The sequence below is a fragment of the Myxocyprinus asiaticus genome, chromosome 22 (assembly GCF_019703515.2).
Source record: "Myxocyprinus asiaticus isolate MX2 ecotype Aquarium Trade chromosome 22, UBuf_Myxa_2, whole genome shotgun sequence".
Lineage (NCBI taxonomy): Eukaryota > Metazoa > Chordata > Actinopteri > Cypriniformes > Catostomidae > Myxocyprinus > Myxocyprinus asiaticus.
Window position 1 is genome coordinate 39,238,473 of NC_059365.1, and position 25,438 is coordinate 39,263,910.

General features: G+C 37.6%; 1 protein-coding gene across 2 annotated transcripts; it reads left to right on the forward strand.

Moving 5' to 3' along the window:
- Window positions 1-1,873: 1,873 nt before the first annotated feature.
- ube2d2 (ubiquitin-conjugating enzyme E2D 2 (UBC4/5 homolog, yeast)) lies at window positions 1,874-25,054 on the forward strand. Of its 2 annotated transcripts, none has more exons than XM_051649477.1 (7): window positions 1,874-2,147; window positions 3,358-3,421; window positions 7,556-7,587; window positions 8,357-8,434; window positions 8,774-8,879; window positions 19,417-19,510; window positions 24,000-25,054. In XM_051649477.1, exons 1-7 carry the CDS (start codon window positions 2,124-2,126, stop codon window positions 24,043-24,045), a joined length of 444 nt encoding a protein of 147 aa, XP_051505437.1. In that variant the 5' UTR covers window positions 1,874-2,123; the 3' UTR covers window positions 24,046-25,054. The 2 variants fall into 2 exon arrangements, with proteins under 2 accessions (XP_051505437.1, XP_051505438.1); XM_051649478.1 differs by lacking the exon at window positions 1,874-2,147 and adding an exon at window positions 2,267-2,421.
- The last annotated feature ends 384 nt before the right edge of the window (window positions 25,055-25,438 follow it).

A 25,438-nucleotide genomic window follows, 5' to 3' on the forward strand; every position in this document is an offset into this window, starting at 1 on the left:
AACGTAAGTCTGTTGAGAGGTGGTGGAACACCTTCAAACTAAATTTCCTGAGGACTTAAATGAAAAATAGGTGGGGGTGTTGAAAAATGGGGGAAGTAGTGAGTTGGAGTTGTTTTAACAATAATTTTTAGATTAATTTTTTACTATAACCCTCAGAAACAAGAGTCTAAAAGGGATCTATCTATCTATCTATCTATCTATCTGTCATCTGTATGTACATCTGTATGTCTGTCTATCTATCTATCTATCTATCTACAAACCCTTGTTTAGTTCTGTATTCCCAAGATATTTGTTTTGCAAGATATTAGTATTACCTTTATATCTTCTGTATTATTTCATTGATCATTTTACAAATGTGTGCATTATTATTGAAGTAATATTTTTAATGCTTAAAAGCACATTGTTGACTCAAGTATGAAACTGTATTCTCAGACTACATATTAGAATGCTGTTACACTAACAAAAAAGTAGGCTCCTAAAAAAGTGCTATTTTTGGACATGGTGCTTTGGTAATAACACTGTTTTCTGGACATGTACCATGCTAATATAATTATATTCTTTTAACTTCCTTGAAGTACTCTGTTAGTACCATGGTAAAATATGGTAATCATGAAGTACCATATATCAGTCATCATATTATCATCTGATGCCATTACTGTATCATGGTACTGCCACAGTAATTTAGGAGTAGGTTGCTCAATAAACAAACTTAGTTTAACTGTATTGTGTTTTAAACTGACTGTCCAGTATGTTTCCAAAACTGTATATTGCACTGTTTCTTGTTGTTCTATATTCATAATCTGTAATATTTTATATTGGATTGTACAATTTACCAGCATGTCGTGTGGCAGTACTATTATATTCCATTTTATTATATGCTATTGCAAATTAATGATTACACCATTAGGCCTAACAATGAATGAAAACCTTTTCAGCGATGAATATGATTGTCTAAATGGGGTAGAAAGCATAGACCTATGCTTGCCAGATAAAGATATCATAATGAAACAAGGTATTTTAGGAATATAGGCCAATAGTTTTATCTTTTTGGATTTGTATAATGAGGATTATGTGGCGATCAGACAAAAACACTAATATTTGTTATTGTTTGGACAATCAAATATTCAAAATGAGAACAAAGGCAGGTACTGGAGTATATCATTAATCAGAATTGATCACTTAAAGGTCAACCAGAATAAAAAATAAAAATCAGACAGACAAGCCTATACAGCTCAGGAAAAGTATGACACATGTGTTTTTATATTACTACATATAAGCTAAATGTAAACAGTAAACATATAGATATCAAAAGCATACACAAGTTAACGTGGCATATTTTATTATTAAAAATAAAACAGTCTAGAGTGTGAATTCCCATGCAACCATTCACATCCGTGGTCCGTAGTTTGAAACTCATTCCCTCATCGATTGGACGATAATCTCGTATTGTGCCGCGATAAAAACATTAATTTGTAAAATATCCCTCCGCATTGTAGAAACTTCCTGTGATCGTGGGTATTTATGTTATCACTATTAATGTGGAACTGTTCGTATGCCTGGTATGAACGTGAAAACTAGTCGTATGCGCACCACTTACAATAAACATTTCAACATATGTTCTAATTTCTCTCCTTTCTATTTCCGAGCTCATCCTTAACCTCGTTTTCTGCTCGAAATGGAAGCATTCGAGCACTGGAGTCATTTGGGCTCAATAAGCGTTCAAGTGAACGAGCGCGGTCCGCCATTTTGAAAGCACTATTGCATCAGTTTCGCGATTCCCTATAGCGCTATCGAGCAACTGGCGTCGGCGCGCGCTCCGTCCCCGGCGAACGCGTCTATTGGCGGAAGGATCTGATTAGAGCGGCGCAGTGAGCGTGATGCGGTAGCTGCTCGCTGCTACTGCTGCAGGAGGAAGGACCGGACCGCTACCAGCACCACCTTTCAGTTTCGCCTTCGAATTACAACGACCGGCTCCGTCACACACGCCACACGACTGAATTATTACGCAAAGGCGTCCCTTGTTACGACTCCAGGGGTTTGGTCGCGTCTAAACTGAAGAAGCGCCGTATTAATCGCGTGAAAGACGGGTTTTGTGTGTTTTTGACAGCAGTAACAGCACAACAATGGCTCTGAAAAGAATCCACAAGGTAAGAGAAGGAAGTCACCGGCGCCAGGCCCTCAACACACCATCCTGCCCCATTTACGATTGAAAGGCGATTCAGTGGACGTTATTGAGGGGTTAAACGTGTTAACTGTGCCGGTGGTGAGTTGACAAGTGCAGTAAAGCGCCCCGGTTCGATGGTTCGGCCCGGGCTCACGGTTAGCATGTTGGCGAACGTCCCTCGGTCGAGCGGCGTGTGGATGATATTGACGGTTTATTCGCTGTCTCGTATTATCACTCGAAGCCTGTGAAGTCACAAGGTTTGTATCTTTAATGGAAATAAATAGACACTGGAAATGGCTCATGATAACGTGTTAGCATGCTAACTTCTCCTAGCTGCCAATGCTAAAGGCCCGTTTGGAAACCCTGAACGAAGATCGTATATATCGAACACAGCATGATCTGCTAACTGTATATTAGTGTTATGATATTTGACTCTTTATATCATATATGTTTGTTTGGTTTGGGCACAGCGAACAGGCCGTTAGTTGTGAGCTGCTAACCGCTCGGGAGAGGCACCTGGCCCGTCAGGCTGTCGTCGCATTGGTGTATTTGAAACCATTTTTGGGATACTTTTGGTGTCTTTATACCTGTACATCGGGCTGACTACTCTGTCCTCGCCATTACCGACATATATGATCAGTGAGTCCGTCGCTCATGTTATAAACTAAACTCGCACACTTCATGAGAATGTTTATATGAGGTTGGCTCATGGCGCAAGCAAATTGGCCTTATGAACGTGGTCAAAAGCGTCCGTGTTCACATGTTAGGTCTGGTTTAGGTCTTTATATGAGATCTGAAATGATGGAAGATGCTTAGGTTTCGGTATACGAGGCTAACCCGGAAAAAACGCAGTTACATAAGCTGTGATCACCTCATGTTATTCCAGCAGCAATAACTCCCTAACAGACATATTGTGCGTCTGATTTGAGATCGCCCGCATTTATGCTCTACACTAATCATCCATTGCGTGTGTTTAGTGTATTTGAGTGTCATTTGGTCTGATGTGTGGATATTTGTAGTATTAAGTTTCGTTGTCAGATTCTCAGTTTCATTTTTGGTGCTGCATTGTTCTCAGCGCGCGACTCATTCAGATAAGCGAGCGCTGCAGGTGTTTGTTCAGGAAAGAGGTTTGGACGGGTGATGCTAATGTTTACCTGCTGGATTTGACATTGATTGTTTTTTGTGTGTTGCAGGAGCTGCATGATTTGGGCCGTGACCCACCTGCTCAGTGTTCAGCAGGTCCAGTAGGGGATGACAGTAAGTAACTCAATTTGTACTCTTTCATCAAAATGTAAGAACCTTATCTGCCTCTGAAACAAATTTGCAGGTTTCTGTCACCAAGTCCCCTTGTTTTTTTAACAGGCCAACCACTCCTCAAAATCCAGTGTCACTCGAAAATACTTCACATTACATAAGGAAAATGGGTTGCGTATATATCATATTGACTTCAATACAGAAAACACAGTTGGGATATTCTCATGAGACCTGTCAAGAAAATGACCTGGTCAAACTTGACCCCAAATCAGTACTAAAAAATCTGAAATTATTTTTTGCATAAGGAATATGAAGCCTACATTTTGGACCATTAAGATTTGTTGCATTGTGACATTAATTTATGGACACTGACACCCTGTCTGCACTGGGCGTGTCCGTTTATGCGCCATAACGGCTTGAGACTGTCTACGCTGGACACGTCAAAGCCAATGTTCTAAACTGTTTATATGTCTTGTTGGCAGGAGTTGCGCGTGCAGTGAAAAATGTAACTGGACATCCGTTTACCGTCGGCACGATGCGCCACAACTGACTCTTCCAGTGTAGACTGCTTCATTGATTATAATGGAATCTATTTGCTTTTGACGCACCGCTTGTGTCTGATGTAGACGGAGTGTCAAAGGAATACTCCCTCCCCCCCATCCCAAAAAAAATTATAATTCTCTCGTTTACCCTTATGTCGTCTCAAACTCAAATGACCTTATTTTTCCTGCGGAACATGAAGATATTTTAATGGAGATATGATGTCTATTTGTCCAAACAATGCCAGGGAATGGTGACCAAAAAAGAGAGAAAGTCAGTATAAAAGTAATCCATACGACTCTAGTGGTTTAATCCATGTCTTCTGAAGCAATCCAATCGGTTTTGGGTTAGAACAGACCAAAATATAACTCCTTTTTCTCTGTACATCTTGCCATTGTAGTCTTTAGGCGTGATTTCAAGCTCGATTACACTTCATAGTGCTAGATGCATGTACAGACTGCTAGATGGCGCTAAGAAATTTAGTCGAGCTTGAAATCGTAATCGTGCCTAGAGACTGCAGATGTCAAGATGTACAGTAAAAAAAGAAGTTATATTTTGGTCTGTTCTAACCCAAAACTGATTGGATCGCTTCAGAAGTGTGAGTAAATGATGATAGGATTATAATTAGTTCTCATCGCCTTAACGCACCCAAACATTTTTCTTTTAGTTTCCCATTGTTTTCAATGATGATTCTCATTACCATAGTCATTTTGTTACTGTATAACACTAAAAAAAATATGCCGTTGTTCAAAGGTTTTTATTATTATTATTGAAATCAGCGAAAGGCAAGAGGTGGTCATAACACGATGTATGAATACTTTACAATTTAAGTAATTTCACGTAATGCACGTTGCGATAATGAGAATATAATAAAGACCACCTTTTTTTTTACATTGCTGTTTTGAGAATTTGGGGGTAAAATGTGCGTAACTGTCATGAAAATGTGAAAAATCTTAATGGCCCTAAAAAAATAGGACTCATTTTGTATATGCAAAACAGGCTTATGTAACTCGGTTACACCAGTTCTGTCTGGAGCAACGGGCCAAAATTCCAGCAACTTATTGTGAGAAGCTTGTGGAAGGCTACCAGAAATGTTTGACCCAAGTTAAACCATTTAAAAGCAATGCTACCAAATACTAACAAATTGTATGTAAACTTCTGACCAACTGGGAATGTGATGAAAGAAATAAAAGCTGAAATAAATTATTCTCTCTACTATTATTCTGACTTTTCCCATTCTTAAAATAGTGATCCTAACTGACCTAAGACAGTGAATGTTTTCTATGATTAAATGTCAGGAACTGTGAAAAACTGAGTTTAAATGTATTTGGCTAAGGCGTATGTAAACTTCTGACTTCAACTGTTTTTTTTTAAAATTTTTTTAAATTGAGTAAAATGGGACCAGAAAATTGTCTTGACATGTTTTATGAGAATCACCCATTTGGTAAAATAAAACTGGCTGCAACATTGACTACATATACATGCACTTAAGAAAACGGTTTATTCCAGGGTTTTTTTGCGGAAAGTGTCTTTCTGAAACATCATGTAAACATGTAAGTTTCCCTTACGCCATTTAAGGAATTAAGAGAAAGCGGTTTAACACACCCAGGTATCTCCCGGAGAATGCGGTTTATGTGGCTATGTAAACACAAGCAGCGTTCTGATGAGTTTTTGAGGAGTGTGCATGTGCGTGAAACAGACCAGAGAACAAATGTCAGAAGATGGAGCCCAACAAGTCAACACAGTGGAAAGAATTCAACAATTCTACACTGTGAATTATACCAAATAATACACACTATTTTAAAACCTCGACTACTTTTCCTTACGTTCGCATATATGCACTTGCACATTGGGGGAATATGGAGTCTTGCGTAAAAGGGAAACCCCACTGTTGAAGCGCAATTCCGCTGCAGGTCACGATGGAAAGTTAAGGAAACAAGCACAGCGGCAATTCTGGAATATCTGGGAATAAAGCAATGGAACAGAGAATGAAATAGCGAAGTTTTCCTCGGATACCATGTTTGATGTGTACACAAGTTTCATGGGGAAATTACGTTGCTCTGGAGAAAGCTGCTTACTGATCTATCTAGCCGCATGTATACAGGAGTAGGAGAAATCTGATAACACTGTGCATGTACGCATACACAAATGTTGAGTCCGAGCAGCTTTCTCGCAATAAACAGCTTTCTGGCATCCATCAGGGGTGTAACTGCAGGGTGGGCAGCCATCCGAGGTGAGCCCACAACAGTCGGCCAAAAGGAACCATAAAAATGACTGCGGGACCGATGGGTGACGATGAACAACCCAGGCTCCCCAAGGAGTAGGCCCGACAGGTTCTTTGCACTGGGGCCCGTAAGATCCAAGTTATGCCACTGGTGTCCATGTAAACAAGTTGACCTCTCAAAGATGGAAATTATTCTGTATTATTGTGAAGTTACATTTCAAATAATTTCACGTATAATCAGTTTTTCATGGTGATCACTGTACTTTAAAATCACAAACTGTCAGGATTTTTTTTTTTTTCTTGACAGACAGTTTTGGCCGTGGCCTTACGTGATAGATGGTGCTCATCAATATTTAGTGAGAGGTCAGCTGCAGGAAGATGGATTGTTTGAACTATTTGAACAAATAACAGCTATTTAGCTTTCCTCAAAGCAGCAACCACTTTATTAAATCATGAATGATACGTAAAAGACATCTGACCCACTTAGTGCCTCAGAGACTTGAAAGAAATATGAAAACATGTGTGGACTCTCAGTGGGAAAGGAATGATTTTCTTTTTTTTTTTTTTTTTTAAATGAAATTAAAGGGTTCACCCAAAAATGAAAATTCTCATGATTTACTTACCTTTGAGCCATCCCAGATGTGAATGAATTTCCTTCTTCAGCAGAACCGAAGTGAAGATTTTAATAAGCACATTTCAGCTCTTTTTACTTCATACTATGCAAGATAACGTGTGCCATCAGGCTGCTGTTTATTTGACGGTCCAAAAGTCATATTTAGGCAGCATAAAAGTAATCCACACGACTCAAGTCGATCATTTAATGTTTTCTGAAGCAAATCGCTAGGTTTGTGTAAAAAAAATAAATCGACAATTAAAACATTTATTAGCTTAAAAAATAGCTTCTTTCCAGCAATTTACGCATCAGTGATGTAAGCGTAATGGCGTGTTCACACGTGAAGTCAGAAGCGTGCACTTTGTTTACAACAGGGGAACGAACGTCATGCAAGAGTTAGGTCATTTCAAACAGCAACTGGAAGCAACGATTTAAAGTAAAAAAGTTTTAATCAATTTTTTTCTTACACCAACCTATCGGTTTGCTTCAGAAGACATTAATTAATCGACTGGAGTCATGTGGATTGCTTTTATGCTGCCTAAATATGACTTTTAGCCAGCAGTCTAATGACACCCATTTACTTGCATTGTATGAAGAAAAAGTCTTCATTTCGGTTCTGCTGAAGAAGGAAAGTCATACACATCTGGGATGTCTTAAAGGTTAGTCAATCATGAGATAATTTTCATTTTTGGGTGAACTATTACTTGGAAGACAGACCGATTGTATCGCTCTCTCCATGACCTTTCTGCTTGTTTTTCAGTGTTTCACTGGCAGGCCACAATAATGGGACCAGTAAGTATTTATTTTTTGGTTTGCCACCAATAGGTGACGTGCGTTCTGAATTTCACTGTTTACCAGATTAGATTCAGCTTAAATCTTTAGCTGTTCTGACTAACTTCTACAGTTAGGTTCACTTCCCACTGTCATGGCAACTGAGTTGTAATATTGAAAATAATTTTGAACTAATTAGGTTAGGAAGTAGATTTTATCAAACTAAAATAATGTTAACCCATTTAATGTTAAGCCTTGTGGCTTAAGTTTTTAAGCTGTATTTTAATGTTTATGCACTGGCCCCATTCACTTCCATTGTAAGCGTCACCTTGCTGTAATATTTATTTTTTTTTAAATAAGGGATGTCAGTTATTTTTTGTGGTATTCAACATTATACAATAAATGCAGTCAATTGAGCTTGTATTGAACGCGGAACATTCCTTTTAAAAACAAAAAAGTAATGGAGATTAATAAAATATTAACAACTCATGGAAAGTTCATGGCAGTTTATGAAGTGAATATATTTCATTGGCTAAAGTTGTCTTTCTGAGTGCAGTCGCTATAAGCTAATTTCTAAAAATCCTTATCCTTAATCACAAACAACTGGGAAAGCCAAGGAAATGTATTTGGCAAAAGGTTTGGGAACCTTGTAAAGTAGATGAAAATATTACATGAATAACTTTAAAGCATGGTGTTGACTTGCTGAAATAATTAAAGATCTTGTGCTTTGGAATTTTGTCTGCCTATAAATTACTACAACTTGCTTGTAAACTGTTTGTTTATCTAACAGAATGACAGTCCTTACCAGGGTGGGGTGTTCTTCTTGACCATACACTTTCCCACAGATTACCCTTTCAAACCTCCAAAGGTCAGTAATGCCCGTACCTGTTTGACAATGTTCTCGTGTTTTGGTTATGATCAGGTGCTCGTAAATGTTTTCAGTTTACATCCTCTCATTTTACTGGCACTTGTAGTGACACAAGGAAATGTTTTTCCTTTCAGCCTATATTCAAATCAATCCATTTGTATCAAGGGTGTATATCATACTGTATGTAGTTTTATTGTTACAGAATGCAGAGTATCTTGTAAAATAATTTAAGGAACATTGTGTGGATAACAAGCTTCAGTAATGTAGCATACCTGTAGTTTTCCTGTTTAGCCTTAAAATAACTCTTGCATGCTTATTTTATTCTTATTACTTTCTCAGGTTGCATTTACCACAAGAATCTATCACCCAAATATCAACAGCAATGGAAGCATCTGTTTGGATATTCTGAGGTCACAGTGGTCACCAGCACTTACCATTTCCAAAGGTACAACACAGCCATGTTTCCTTATGATCAAATTTCAAACATTCTGCATCCTGACACTACATTTGCTGGTTTATATCTCAGTAATACCAAGTGCTAACTGGGCATCATTAGAAACAACATTGTGTTTTTATATTCCCTAACCTGTTATCGGCAGGCCCATACAGAATGTGCGCATGATGAAGTCCGCTGAATACTCAGCAGATTGCGATTTCTGTAATTTACAAAAGTTTACAGTTACAGCAGTTTCCGTCTGGGCCTGGTTAAAACGTTTTTTTTTTTGGCATGCGATGCAGAGCATTAGTAACTTGTTTGATGCTTTCGAGGGTGTCAACTTATTCTCACAGGTTTGACAACTTCAAAACTTCAATTAGTGTTAGCCATCTAGATGACATTACCTTGTAATCAGCAGAATTCACAATAACTATATTAAATACTTGTGATGCACCGGCGCCGAAGATTCTGGACACACTGGGCCGAAAACCGAAACGGAAAATGATTATATTAGACTTTGTTTGGAATAATTATATTCTAAATGTTATTTTTAGGGATGCACCAAAACCACTATTTTCTATTACTACACATTTCATTATAAAATATACTAGACATAAAAGGATTACTTAAATATGTAGCCTATTAAGAAGACATTTTATTATTAACTACTCTACTGGATTATGCAGCAGCAAAATTAATAGTCCAGTGAAAATTTTCAGTGAACATGAAACCAGATCAGTTTTTTTCCCCACATTATATTATGACCTGGAATGTGGAATAGATTCTTTAGTGGATCTTTTTTGTGTTCACTTTATTTGTGAAAGCATATTACATTGCTCAGTCTATTTAAATATTATTGTAATTTGTATTATTATATTTTTAACAATAATATTAGTTTAGGGCTGCACAATATTGGAAAAAACTGACATTGCGATATTGCGATATGAAAAAATACAGGATGACTTCACCTAGGGCTACCCCCTGATAGTCGACCAAACGTTAGTCGATGAGAAGAGTCTTGGTTGACCAAGTTTTGATTGGTCGGTTGGTCGCAGAAAAAAACTCCAGGAAACTGATGAACAACGGTATAAGTGCTGGTTGCACGCTAGGTGGTACTATGGGGTAATTTTCATTAAGCACGGTTATGGTTAAGCCGACACAAAGCAAGACACCTTGATTTCAAACTTTTATATGTTTTAACTAAAAATTCAAATGAAAGTGCAATTAAAATGTGTGTTGTTCAACTTTTTGAAAGATGGTTTTACAACAGTTGTCAACATCAAAATAACCTACTTCATTTGTGCATTTTCTACTGGTCGGGTATTTCATTGTCTGGGAAAATACATAGTGTGTGAATAAATTCGTTTTGTTCCCTCCTTCACTTCAGGCAAGTATCCGTCTAAACATGCAGGCGGAATTGTACTTACATGAATGAAGACAAAAACAATTATAAATGTAAAAATAATAATGATGATTATAATTACTGAAATATAAATAATGGTTCGTGGTGAATGTGTTTTTGTATTATTTTACAGGCTGTAGAGTTGTGTTCACAATGAATTGCTCTGTGGAAATAAAGCGAACTGAACTCAAAGCACCTCCTGTGTTGGGATGTCTGAGGTCATTTGCAGCACTCTTAGATGATGCTGTTCTTGCAAAACAAAACAAAAATTCAGAAGACAGAAACAAAGAGTGAGAACCTTTTAGATGCACGTGTTCCACGAGACTGCACTTCTCCGTATCAGCGCGTCATACATGCGCGTAGACAGCTTTTCTGTCGTCTGTTCTTAATAATATAATAAAGTGTTTCTAAAAGCACGTGTCTGTGTGTCTACGGGCAAATTATTTGTAATATTAATTTGATAATAACAATAGTCTAATAATAATAATAATTGAATAGATTAATGGGAAAACGATCCAGATATCGTCTTGACATGGTCAAAGGCATCAGCTATTGGCGATCACTCTGACCATCGTCGATCCCAGAGATCATCGTCTGTCGGCACAACCCCAATGTGCATTTCTTTCTATAAATGAACAAAATGTTCAGACAGTCTCCTTGCTGGTTTTTCCAACACATTCAGGATCATTACCGCTTTTGCCGGTGTCGCTGCAGCTCACTTCGTGCGTGCGCTTGGAAAAATTTTATTTTAAAGGCTCATTATTATGGTTTAGTATTTCTCTGTAATGTAGAACAGTGTTAGAAATGTTACTTATAACATTCTTTCTCAGCCCTGGAACTCAAACTATTTTCTGATGCCCCCAAAAATATATATTTAAGTAATATCATAAATGTGCAACTAGTCGACTAATGGTTTAAATTAACGCCTACTAGTCGACTAGGAAAATCTTTGGTCGGGGGCAGCCCTAACTTCACCAGATGACTTGAATAGCTCTATTTGAGAATTAATTATTCTAGAATGATTGGGGTGATTTTGTAGGGAACTGCATCTTCATAGAAAATATATATATATTTTTTTTTAAAAGAAACTGAAAATGACTTTTTGACTTATTTTGGGTAGTTTATTTGATTATAATAATTAATACACTTTTTAATTCTCCATGGTTCCATTGTATTCATGTAATACTCTTCAAACAATTCAGGCTAAAGTCAATGATCTAACATGTTATGATATTAATAATGCATGTTGCTTACCCTAAAATAAAGGGGCTCATTTGTGAATGAAGAAGTGTGGTGTCTAGAAGGGATCCAGGAGATTACAGGAGGCTTTATCTCTGTACTCCAACCAGGTTAAAACAGCATTAGACTGAGGACGTTTCATTATCACAATAGGGAATTAATGTGAATGACAAGTGTCATTTAACATTTTATTACATTACAAATTAAATTACAAACCTCTTTTTTTTTTTTTTTTTTTGAAAATAGAATAGTAAACAAACATCTTTTAATTTAAACCATTTGAAAAATAAAAAAAGTGCAGCTATACACCAACCCTGAGTGGTTTACAAAAATACAACATAAAATAAAATGTTTCCAAAACAAATAACTTAAACAAAAGTTGCGTGATTGTATTACATACCGCTTGTCAAGCGACCGGATCATGTTTTTAAAACCCTCTTTGGTAACCGTGTTAATTGGTAATACGAGGTGAAATGTTATTGAATCTGTGATTTCTTTGTCGTTTGGAACCTTTCTCATGTGATGTAACACTGGCAAAGGCATCCGAAATAGTTTTTTGCTTTGGACGGCATTCAGATCTGGCTTTGCACTTGTCATACGAAGATTTGTGGTGCCGACTTAAATGATCAAACAGATTGGTCGAATTGCAAGTCACTCTCGACAAAGTACCTGTTTTTGGTCAACATCATCCTGTCTGTAGCCAAAATATTTCCATATAACTGACGATGCATTTGTTTTTTACCTGTTCCTCGCTCATTTCCTCATGCGCAAGCAACGTCAACAACGTGCAGCAGTTTTATTTAAAAAAATTATAATTAACTCGGTGTATGCAAGAACCCATAAATCGGAGTAAATTCTGTCATATCAGACAGATATAATGCTAGTTTTCCTTTTGAAAAAATATTGTAGACTGATATGTTTACCTTACATCACACGTTGTGCGATGTGACTATTGCGGATGCGCACATCGCGATGTCGATGCTCAAACGATATATCGTGCAGCCCTATAAGAGTTATACAATAATGCAATTTAATTTGTAATATTGTCAATTTTAAACCATCTGGCTTTTATTTTGGTGTAATATTCCAGGAAGAACTTTAAGTTTCTGTCTGTAGACTATTTCACAGTAGTTTTAATATGCTTCTCATCAGGTGAAATGCTCTTCCGGTGTCGTTCTCAATGCATGTTTTAAGCGAACTGAACTATCAAGCATCTATATCTGAGATGAAGTTCATGTAGAGTTCACTCAAATATTGCATGCCGCAGTCTATGTATTATTAAACGCATCCTTTTGTGTCGAACTATTGTATGGCTTCAAAAGAATTTGAATACACTCCTTGGACAAAAAAAAAGTCACCGTTTGGATTTAAATAAGCAGATACTTAAGAGTCTATGATTGGATCATTATTGCAATGATTTATATGTTTCAGCTGGCAACAATTCTTTTAACCCTAACTGATGCCGTGTGTAGCTTCTCATTTCTTAAACAACCACAATGTTCCCCCCGTATGCATTCAGGTGCGGTGCTGCGCCGCTGATGAATGAGCGCCGCTATTATCTATTGACATTTCACATGGTACATTAATATCCATGACACCACGTAACACTTGCCAGCACCAGTCATTTGTGCGCTTTTACTGCATGCAGTCAATGGGACACCCGTATGAAGCACGTATTCACAGTGACGTCATCGTATAGCAGCCGTGCGTACACACACACAACAGAGAAGCAGGAGACCTGACATCATACCTCTTCTAGCGGAAAGTCTTTTACTCTGATAACTTCGTTGGCAAAGGTAGTAGAAATATAGGGCTCCAGACTGCGACTAAATGGTCGCATCTTGCAATCATTTTTCCCACCAGTGCGACTACAGAGTTTGCCAAATCTCATTTATGCACAACGTGTCCATTTCTGTTTCATGAGAAAAACGGAACATATCAGCACTAGCCACTACCCGGATCAGTTTTAAGCCAGCTCAATGAACAGAGCAGCGCCAGCGCAGAGCAGTCTCACCCACGCAGCGCAAATCATAAACAGCACTGTGAGAAACGTGGCACGAGATGCAAAACTCATTTGAATTTGGCTGTGGAAAAACCCTATGAAAACCCTTAGTGTCTCTTGCCTTGGTGATTTAACGAGTTTAAAACCATGTTTAACGGCACACCATTATAAACAGCACTGACCAGAACATAAATTATAAGGCTGTACAAACCACACGTCACCACCCTAACAAAATTGTACCTTGGATTTACTATAGTAACTTACAGTGTTAACAACAGTGTTTTGGCAGATGTGCAATGTTGTATTCATACTAAATATTTGTATATTATATAATCCTATTAAATAATTTTGTTAAAATTGTCAGTTTCAAAAAGTTTCTATTTTGTTTTTATAGTTTCTAAATGTATAGTTTCTGTCATTTCATAGCAAAAATGCCATAGTTGAAGTTACTTACTGTCTAGTGAGGAGCCATGCTTGGTTTTACCAGTGACTACCTGTGATCTAGTTATAAATATTACTTAAAACTATGGACACTAATGTACTAGGAACTATGGCAACTTTTTATAATTATTATGGACCAAGCAATCAGTTTTTCTTTGGTGTAAAATCTGTTCTAGAATCTGCTCTTTGATTGTAGGAAAAAGTAACTGGCTTTGTTTGCCTTCAGAAATACAAATAGATGACTGTACTTAGTCAGTAGGATCACATGGAGAATATTTCAATTTAGACCAATATAAATTGAAAACTTTTTTAAAGATGTTACTCTTGCATCAAGGCAAAATCAATGCTATACTGTCTAATGTGCATTTCAGAGCAAAATAATATAAAATATAATGTCCACCATTATGCACCTCATGCCAAAGTCCACTCTCTCTGAAGCATAGCATATTTTATTCGATTGTGTTGGTTTTATTTCTTTTAGGAAATTATTGTACCCATCAAACTCTATTGAAGAATTAAGTCAACTCTGAATCGCTTTTAGAATTTTTATCGAAAATGCATTATAAAAACCTTATATAGGTTTATAATATTGTACCCAGAAATTTATTTTTAACTTGTTTTTCGCCATGAAAATAGCCGTGGAAGCTGGCATGACGTTAAATTACAAATTCATTCACTCACCATTTTATTAGTTTCTATCATTATTTTTTTTTAAATTAAGGACAAAAAAATATTTGTTTATTCCACTGTTGCAACCAAATTGGGTGCTGGTGCCACCATCTGTAGAACTTTGTGGCACCAGTGCCACCACTCTCATATGTTAGTCTGGAGCCCTGTGGTGACGTGTGTTCTGTTAGATAGGTTTATATTTTCTGTTGGTGTTTAATAAAAATAGTGAAAGTGATTTTCTGAGCGCTTCAAGTGTCAAAAGCTCCCAGTAAATAATAAACATACACATGACAAGGCAAGACATGAATAACCCAACTAAAATAATTCCAAGGTCTAATACTCCACCGACTTGCATAAACATGAGTCCGGCCTTGCAGGCTCGTGGACGTGCGCACAGCAGCACCGCTGCTGAAAAAAATCCAAGGGGAAACACTGAACCATGTCGGAAAATGTATCCCGTGGTCGTGGAAAAGATGTTACTGTTTCAGGAGGGGCCAATTATTGTCCTGCATCAAACGAAGAAAACAATTTAGGAGATTGCTGGAATTGGGTTAAGAACTGTCCAACGCATTATTAAAACCTGAAAGGATAGTGGTGAACCATCAGCTTCACAGAAGAAATGTGGTCAGAAAAAATCTTGAATGATCGTGATTGGAGATCACTAAAACGCTTTAAGTCACATCGTAAAAAATCGACAGTAGAACTCACGCTATGTTTAATAGTGAAAGAGCATTTCCACACGCACAATGCGACGAGAACTTACAGGATTGCTCTATACCAAAGCGTTGGGTGTGTCAGTGTAAGAAGGGAAGCGCATGAAGCGACGCACCCGTCATGCATAGTGCCCACTGTACAAGAGGCAGTGTTATGATCTGGGGCTTCCTCAATTGGTCAGGTCTATGCTCAGCAACGTTATGCTGTAATAAAATGTACTGAATGACCAGATTATCCCATCAATGGATTTTTTAACCCTGATGGCACAGGCATATTCCAGGATGACAATGCCAAGATTCATCAGGCTCAAATTGTGAAAGAGTAGTCCAGGGAGCATGAGGAATCATTTTCACACATGAATTGGCCACCACAGAGTCCTGACCTTAACCCCATTGAAAGTCTTTGGGATGTGCTGGAGAAGACTTTACGGAGTGGTTCAACTCTCCTGTCATCAATAAAAGATCTCGGCCAAAAATTAATGCAACTCTGGATGGAAATAAATGTTGTGACGTTGCATAAAGTTGTCAAAACAGTGTCGCCGTAATCAAAGCTAAAGGTGGTCCTACACTTTTTTTTTTTTTTTTTTTTTTTTTGATTTAAGTTTATCAAGTAGACGGACATGTCACAAACCTCAATCTGCATCTCTGACATGAGCGCAATAAAGACCAGAGAAAAGTGTTGGGGAATGTAATTTCTTTGAAAATGGAAGAGTCTGAATTCACTGCAGCTTAATGCAAATGCATTAAGGTTGAGGCTAATCTAGAAAATGTGTTGGTGCTTACGTAGTAAGTTTGAAGGTTATGTTACAAGTTGGGACGTTTCCATGTTCTTGGGGAAAATTCTCAAACTACTTTGAGCTAATGTGCATTAAAGCTTCTTTAAATGTACACGTGGGTGTTTAATAGGGCTGGGTGAAAATATCAATGGATTACGATTCTTAAATCCTTCGATCTTTCACTCTATACGGCAATCCTCTACGATGCGAGTGTCTGTTATTAGCCACTGGCTTGCAAATTTTAAGATTTAACTCACCATGATTGAGTAGTATAGTGGCGAAGAATTTCAACACCGACATCCTTTTACTGAGTGTTGAGAGTAAAAGTTTGGTTTGACTTGTTCTGCGTGAGGTGTGTCTAATGATGAGATCCACAAAATCCATTGGTCACTGAATAATGTCTCTTATAATCCACAGTCAGTTGTTGATCAAAATCAACATGAAAATAACCAGTTAATTGTAATCACTCATAGCACAGATGCGGTAAAGAAGCAATTTAAATCCACTCTCGTTAATATGCGCTCAAACAAAACACTTCCGTGAGAAGCTCGCCAAACTGCCGCAATTCTGACGAAACCGTTGTAGCACCTGTATCACAAATCAATATAAATCGTACAAATTATGCATGTTAAAAATAAACAACCACATAATACATGCAATTTTGAAACATCATATTTATTGGTGGAATACATGGATTTGTACATTTTTAAAAAGCTAAAATGTGACCAATGCTGAAAAAAAAAAAAAACTTACAATTTGTAAAATTAGTATTTTTGTAATGTACCAAGTTAAAAGGTCCATGTTTAATTAACAGCATTAGTTGAAAAATAATTTATCACATGTAAGCAAGATTTTAACTGAAATATTCCCGTATGAATCCAAATCGAATTGAGAGCTTGTGAACTGGAATTAAATAAAATTGGGAAATCTGAATCAATACTCAACACTAGTATTTAAAGGTGCATTCAGTAAGATTGTTTTGGTTTGTTGCGCTTACACCTAGTGGTGTCGATTCAGTATCACTCAAGGGCAAAATGTAGCAGTTATTGATGCCATTGTAGAAATGGGCTATACGCAGTCAGTAGTGATTAATTTATTCCATGAGTTAAAGCATCCAGTTACAAGTGATTATTGAAAAAGCAAATAATATTTAACTGGTCATATGTAGGGATGAAACCTCAGTATCAGCCGATCCGATACCAGTGTTGTTTTTTTGCATAGTCAATTTAGAATATATTTACCTCATTGTGTGGAACTAATTGGGTGTGCTCTTTAATATGTAAACAAACACAAACCTCTAACTACACATTATTTCAATATAAATGTATAGCTTATTAAGAAAACTTTATTGTTAACTAGTATACTGGATAATGTAGCAGCAAAATTAACAGTAATTCCAGTATAAGTAATCAGTAGAAAATATATATATATATTTATTTAACTTGTATCTGGACTTTAATGGATTCAGATCTCTTTTTTTGTTCAGTATAGTTGTAAGAGATCAGTTAACTTCATTCACACAGTTATTTTTTGGAACCCATTCAACTTAAATATTATTATAATTTGTAAACACATAATATATTATAATAGTAATATATAGTAATATCTCAATCGTGCACCTTTTGTCATGGATCCACTGGTCTGTCTTTCTTCCTCACTGCTGTCACAGTGCTCACTCTCCCCTGAGTTCTGATTACATGCACCTGCATATCATTAGTGGCTAATCAAGGACTGCATATATACCCTGCTTTCACACACACTCTTTGTCTATTCTCATCGATAGTACCTCTGAGACTCCAGACCTTTCTACTATGTCACACATACCTGTGTCTTCATTATGGCCTGCAAGTATCATAAGACTGTTGTGAGTTATCTGTTCATCGTGTCTATACTCTGTCTGGATATTACTCACCTGCTGTTTGCCACTCTGCTCAACTGGATTTACTCACAATATTTACATCACTGTTTCAATCATCTGTTCAATAAACCCTGCTACTGAGTTCATATCTCTGCCTCCGTGAGTCTCTCCGTGACACCTTTAATTTTTAAACCCTCATGCTTTTATTTTGACATCCTGAACTCTCAAGGAAGTGCTGTATGTGTCTGTTTGTAGGCAAGTTCACAGTAGTTTGATTCGCTTCTTATTCAAATTCTGGTAAGAAAGCACCTCCAGTGCCATTCTAAATGCATATAATAAGTAAACCGAACTATTGAGCATCTACATCTGAGATGTCGTTCGTGAGTAGTGCTCAAATGTTGCACACCGCGTGAAGGCTAAAAATAGCCGCAAGTGTGTGTGTAAACAGCAGCGCCATTCAATAATGCGCTGGAGCTGCGTGTGCATTTTATACATTTACTTATTAAACGCAGCCTTTTGTGATTCACAGAGCTATCACACATCTTCAAGTGGCTTTGAATAAAATGCATGAGTCATATTAACTACTTAATTGAGTTTTTATGGTTCTTTTTATGTCATTTTCTTGAGCTTGACAGTAACGAACATGACTAACACACAGTATCAGATTTGGATCGGGTTCGTCAGGCCGATACCCGATCCGTTTAAAAACATCAGTATCGGAGCGGAATCGGATCGGTGCATCCCTAGCCATATGACCTCAACATGGTAGTGCCCATGAATATGTGTCCAGAGTCTTCATCATGTGATTGTACAACATGTTTTTCAAAAATATTATTAATTTATTTAATGTTTAGCAGTTAGCAGGGGTCCTGGGTAGCTCAGCGAGTAAAGACGCTGACTTCCACACCTGGAGTTGCAAGTTCGAATCCAGGGCGTGCTGAGTGACTCCAGTCAGGCTTCCTAGGCAACCAATTGGCATGGTTGCTAGGGTGGGTAGAGTCACATTGGGTTAACCTCCTCGTGGTTGCTATAATGTGTGGTTCTCGCTCTCAGTGGGGCAAGTGGTGAGTTGTGCGTGGATGCCGCAGAGAATAGCATGAGCCTCCACTTGCGCTAGGTCTCCGCGGTAACATGCTCAACAAGCCACGTGATGAGATGCGCGGATTGACGGTCTCAGACGTGGAGGCAACTGAGATTCGTCTTCCGCCACCCGTATTGAGGCGAGTCACTACGCCACCTCAAGGACTTAGAGCACATTGGGAATTGGGCAGTCCAAATTGGGGAGAAAAGGGGAGAGAATTAAAAAAGGTTTAGCAATTAGCAAAATAATTGAGTATTTTGTTGCTCAGAGATAAGGACCTGATGATATTATCTTTTTAAAAAGAGCTCTTAAAAGCACCTCTCACATTATTTTTGTTTTCTAATGTTTTGTGTCTCGCCCTTCAGTTCTCCTGTCCATCTGCTCCCTGCTGTGCGACCCCAATCCGGACGACCCCTTAGTACCTGAGATCGCCCGCATTTACAAGACTGACAGGGAAAAGTGAGTGTCCTCTAGTGCACTAGAGCAATACAGCAGACTGTGTTTACAGGGACAAGGCGTTTGCCTCCACAATTCTACCTTATTCACAGTAGTACCATCTTTCATTTTTGGCGGGAATGACAACAAGGCTGTGAGGAATAGACATCAACTCAACTCACTTTTATTGTTACTACGCCATTACACAAATGAAATGTTGTGTTAAAAGCTTATGTGCGTGGTCCAAACATTGCAGCCGTACATGTAAATACAATAAGTACACTCATCAGAATGACAATGTACAGAATAACAATACACAGATGTTTACACAGTTTGCATGTTACACAGTACACATTACACAATATAAAAACTGAACAGTTAGTCAATTGCACTGAATTGAATTAAGCACAGTATACAGGTGCATCTCAATAAATTAGAATGTCCTGGAAAAGTTCATTTATTTCAGTAATTCAACTCAGATTGTGAAACTCGTGTATTAAATAAATTCAATGCACACAGACTGAAGTAGTTTAAGTCTTTGGTTCTTTTAATTGTGATGATTTTGGCTCACATTTAACAAAAACCCACCAATTCACTATCTCAAAAAATTAGAATATGGTGACATGCCAATCAGTTAATCAACTCAAAAAACCTGCAAAGTTTTCCTGAGCCTTCAAAATGGTCTCTCAGTTTGGTTCACTAGGCTACACAATCATGGGGAAGAATGCTGATCTGACAGTTGTCCAGAAGAAAATCATTGACACCCTTCACAAGGAGGGTAAGCCACAAACATTCATTGCCAAAGAAGCTGGCTGTTCACAGAGTGCTGTATCCAAGCATGTTAACAGAAAGTTGAGTGGAAGGAAAAAGTGTGGAAGAAAAAGATGCACAACCAACCGAGAGAACCGCAGCCTTATGATTGTCGAGCAAAATCGATTCAAGAATTTGGGTGAACTTCACAAGGAATGGACTGAGGCTGGGGTCAAGGCATCAAGAGCCACCACACACAGACATGTCAAGGAATTTGGCTACAGTTGTCGTATTCCTCTTGTTAAGCCACTCCTGAACCACAGACAACGTCAGAGGCGTCTTACCTGGGCTAAGGAGAAGAAGAACTGGACTGTTGCCCAGTGGTCCAAAGTCCTCTTTTCAGATGAGAGCAAGTTTTGTATTTCATTTGGAAACCAAGGACCTAGAGTCTGGAGGAAGGGTGGAGAAGCTCATAGCCCAAGTTGCTTGAAGTCCTGTGTTAAGTTTCCACAGTCTGTGATGATTTGGGGTGCAATGTCATCTGCTGGTGTTGGCCCATTGTGTTTTTTGAAAACCAAAGTCACTGCACCCGTTTACCAAGAAATTTTGGAGCACTTCATGCTTCCTTCTGCTGACCAGCTTTTTAAAGATGCTGATTTCATTTTCCAGCAGGATTTGGCACCTGCCCACACTGCCAAAAGCACCAAAAGTTGGTTAAATGACCATGATGTTGGTGTGCTTGACTGGCCAGCAAACTCACCAGACCTGAACCCCATAGAGAATCTATGGGGTATTGTCAAGAGGAAAATGAGAAACAAGAGACCAAAAAATGCAGATGAGCTGAAGGCCACTGTCAAAGAAACCTGGGCTTCCATACCACCTCAGCAGTGCCACAAACTGATCATCTCCATGCCACGCCGAATTGAGGCAGTAATTAAAGCAAAAGGAGCCCCTACCAAGTATTGAGTACATATACAGTAAATGAACATACTTTCCAGAAGGCCAACAATTCACTAAAAATGTTTTTTTTTTTATTGGTCTTGTGATGTATTCTAATTTTTTGAGATGGTGAATTGGTGGGTTTTTGTTAAATGTGAGCCAAAATCATCACAATTAAAAGAACCAAAGACTTAAACTACTTCAGTCTGTGTGCACTGAATTTATTTAATACACGAGTTTCACAATTTGAGTTGAATTACTGAAATAAATGAACTTTTCCACGACATTCTAATTTATTGAGATGCACCTGTACAAGCACAGTGTACATGGTATACATAATGTGCAGTGATGTGTGGCATATACATACAGTCTCTTCAAAAGGTGTACAGTTGTTTAAAGTGTTTTTGTATTGTTGTGCTGATGAAACATTGAAAAATATCTTTCTAAGAAGTTTCAGTAGACAAAAAACTCCAGATGGCACGAGTTGTGGAAATTAGATGTGATCTAGGAGTTCTATACAGTGCATGTCATTGAAGAGCTGTAAGTCTATCCCTCACAGCCTAATATTCATTCCAGTCAAAAATGGCTCTGCTGTGAAAAAGGTCAGTGTTTTTCATGCATTCACTAACATTATTTGCAGCATTATAGCTTACATTGCTTGATTTCCTTTTTAGACATTTGTCACCTTTACTCTTCCCTGGGGATGTCATATTTATAAACGGACACCCTGAAAACCTGTTTTGATTCATTTACTTTAGCTGAACTTTATCGTAATAGATGACAAACTGTAAAGTACAGACAAAAGTAAAAGTGTTTTCAGCTGGCTGTAATGTCAGCATAATAATGTGGTGTCAGTAGCAGCAGCTCATAAAGAGCAACCAGTGTTTTCTTACAGCTGAGGAGGTGAATCTCGGGAAACCTTTTGAGAATGTCCATGGCATATTTCATATTTCTTAATTTTTTCTTTTGATTTTGGGGTCAAATTTGATTAGGACATTCACCTCAAATGAGAATCAAATAAGTAATGAACAGTGTTAATCTATTATGTGTGTGATCTGATTACAAAGTAATTAGTTACAGTAGTCTATGTTTTCATCAGAAAAGTAGGGTAACATTACATTTTAATTTATTTTAATCAGATTACAGTTACTGACTTTCAGTCAAGTTAATTACTTCTAGTATATTTCTTGGGTTACACATTTCATAAATAATATTTATTTGGAATAAATTTAAAACATGAATCGTTAATATGTACGTCTTTTTGGTGCACCCCTCATTGAGAAATTAGTGTATGACTTGCATGCGACACTGAGCAAGGAGGAAATAAGGCTGGGCAACGTTTTTCTAAATTTATAAAAACATCTCGTACAGAAATATATGAACATTAGATATACAATTATAAATCGTAAATGTACATAGATAATAGGGTTGAAACGTTTAGTTGATGTTATCGACAATTGTCGACAATTTTTTGTTGTCGAATAGTCGTTTGATCTAATTTAACATAACATGAGATCACATTAAACTCTAATGATGACACGTGAGAGCAGCACTGCAGTTCGTGCCTGACTGAGAGGAAGAATTACACAACTAACAGTCCAGATGCACTCTAAACTTTCCAAACAGCTTCAGGTGATGTGGATCACAAAGCATGAGGGAATTATAAAAGTGAATTTTATTTATAGGTATTTTTAAAAGATGATTTTGGCCTCTAATGTTAGTAAGCATGTTTAATACAACCTTTTAATTTGGGGCACAAGCTGAATAATCGGTGAAGAGCTAATGATTAATCATTGCAATAATCACTGAATAGTTGAATGATCGTTCAAATAATCGTTAGATTAATCGATTACCAAAATAATTGTTAGTTGCAGCTCTAATAGACATGTTCCAGTTAACGTATTTGGGAAAATTTAGTATTTTGAAATATATGCTGCATATATACACTGATCAGCCACAACATTAAAACCACCTGCCTAATATTGTGTAGGTCCCCCCCTCATGCTGCCAGAACAGCACCAACCCGCATCTCAGAATAGCTTTCTGAGATTAAATACTTCTCACCACAGTTGTACAGAGCGGTTATCTGAGTTACTGTAGACTTTGTCAGATCAAACCAGTCTGGCCATTCTCTGTTGACCTCTCTCATCAACAAGATGCAGATGGGCTGGTTTGAGTATTTCTGTAACTGCTGATCTCCTGAGATTTTCATACATAAGTCTCTGGAATTTACTCAGAATGGTGTAAAAAACAAAAAACGTCCAGTGAGCAGCAGTTATGTGGATGGAAACGCCTTGTTGATGAGAGAGGTCAACAGAGAATGGCCAGATTGGTTTGAACTGACAAAGTCTACAGTAACTCATAAACCCTCTGTACTATTGTGGTGAGAAGAATATCAGAATGCTATTCTGAGATGCGGGTTGGTGCTGTTTTGGTGGCATGAGGGGGGTACCTACACAATATTAGGCAGGTGGATTTAATGTTGTGGCTGATTGGTGTATGTACAAGCAACTTTTATTTTTTTTTATCAGTGAACAAAGTATGACCGTGTGTGTGTGTGTGTATAATATATATAAATAAATATGCATTTTGCATATTTCCATTTATCAGGTTTCTGTGTGGGATGGGTTACGTTGAACTTCTACAGTGGTTTTCTTTTTCTTCAAGGCACATAGAGGGCTCATATTGACATGCCACAAAATGTTAATGTTGGTAGTAACTGATGCAGCACAGGACAGAAGATTTCCTGTTTACTTTTTAATAGTGTCCTGCAAATTTCTTCCTGGAATGTGACGCTTGTTTTTTTTTTTTCTCTCATTCACAGGTACAACAGAATAGCTCGGGAATGGACACAAAAGTATGCAATGTAGTTTAGGAGTTAGAATCATGGTGGGAGAAAATTACACCTCTCCATCTTAAGGTTAGGGGAGCTTTGAAAGTTCAAAAGAGAAAAAAAAAAAAAAAAAAACAGATCTTGTTGGTTTCAATTGGAGTGCTTTCTTTAAGCCACGCCTCCCCTCAAAAGAGCACCTCCACCTCACTCTTATCCCCCAGGCAGCCATGGTGTACATACTCCGTCTACAACCGTAGCCCCTCCTAAACTCCATCTCCTGCTTCACCTTCTCCGTTGCTATAGCAACGCACCCACTGCTTAGGATCAGTCCATATCAATTTTTCTGTTGAAAATGTTTGACTCTAAAATCATTCCTTGTTTATAAGAACCGGGAAGGGAGGGCTACATTATCCTAATTATTCCTTCTCCTTGTGTTTTGTGATAGTCTGGAGATAGAGGGATATGTACTTTTACAGTTTACATTTTCATTTCCATTTCCTGGATGTTGGATCAGGAAATATTTTTTTGTTTTTGTTTGCAGAGAATGGAGGGGTATGCTGGCTCTCTTTTTGTATAAAATCTATCTATCTAAGGAATTCTTTTAAAATCATAGCAGGTAATTCAAGGAAAATGGACCTCCTGTCCTCTACTCTGGAGTATTCTAAAGGACTTGAAAACTATGAATATATATATTTTGTTTCCATTTGCCAATGCAAAGACTGTCTCTACCCCTTTCCTTAGCCATGACCAACTTCACAAACGTTCACCATTATGGAGGGTTTCAGACCAGTTATTTAAAGCAGTCTCTATAACATGTGTCTTTTTTTTCTCCCCCAACCCACCTTTGTAACTCTTAGGTTGCTTTTTTCTTTTCTTTTACTGCTCTTGTTGAATTAGATGCTAACATGGTTCAGCCAGACTCGATTGGGTCCCTGGGTGAGAGTCTCCTCACAGACAAACTTCTGTATATTTAATTTCCTGACAGGCTCGTTGAGCTTTGTGTGTTGATTAAAACTGTGTAATAAAATGATTACTAAAGTCTGAAACACTTGGGTGTCTGCGCTGTTTTCTAATGTATTTGATGTTGAATGTGAACTTTGTCATGTGTGCCATGGTTTTAGTCTCCAAGCCAAAAGCTCTTTTGGAATAAGCAATATATACAGTTGAAGTCAGAAGATTACATACGCCGTAGCCAAATACATTTAAACTCAGTTTTTCACAATTCCTGACATTTAATCGTAGAAAACATTGTCTGTCTGAGGTCAGTTAGGATCACTACTGTATTTTAAGAATGTGAAATGTCAGAATAATAGTAGAGAGAATTATTTATTTCAGCTTTTTTCTTTCATCACTTTTCCAGTGGGTCAGAAGACTTTTAGTATTTGGCAGCATTGCCTTTAAATTGTTTAACTTGGGTCAAATGTTTTGGG

What these genes read in the sequence shown, in the direction of transcription:
- ube2d2 (XM_051649477.1), top strand. Translation starts at nt 2,124, where the DNA reads ATGGCTCTGAAAAGAATCCACAAG. An exon ending in CTCTGAAAAGAATCCACAAG is followed by an intron (nt 2,148 to 3,357) that starts GTAAGAGAAGGA and finishes TGTGTGTTGCAG; the next exon opens with GAGCTGCATGATTTGGGCCG. An exon ending in AGGCCACAATAATGGGACCA is followed by an intron (nt 7,588 to 8,356) that starts GTAAGTATTTAT and finishes TTTATCTAACAG; the next exon opens with AATGACAGTCCTTACCAGGG.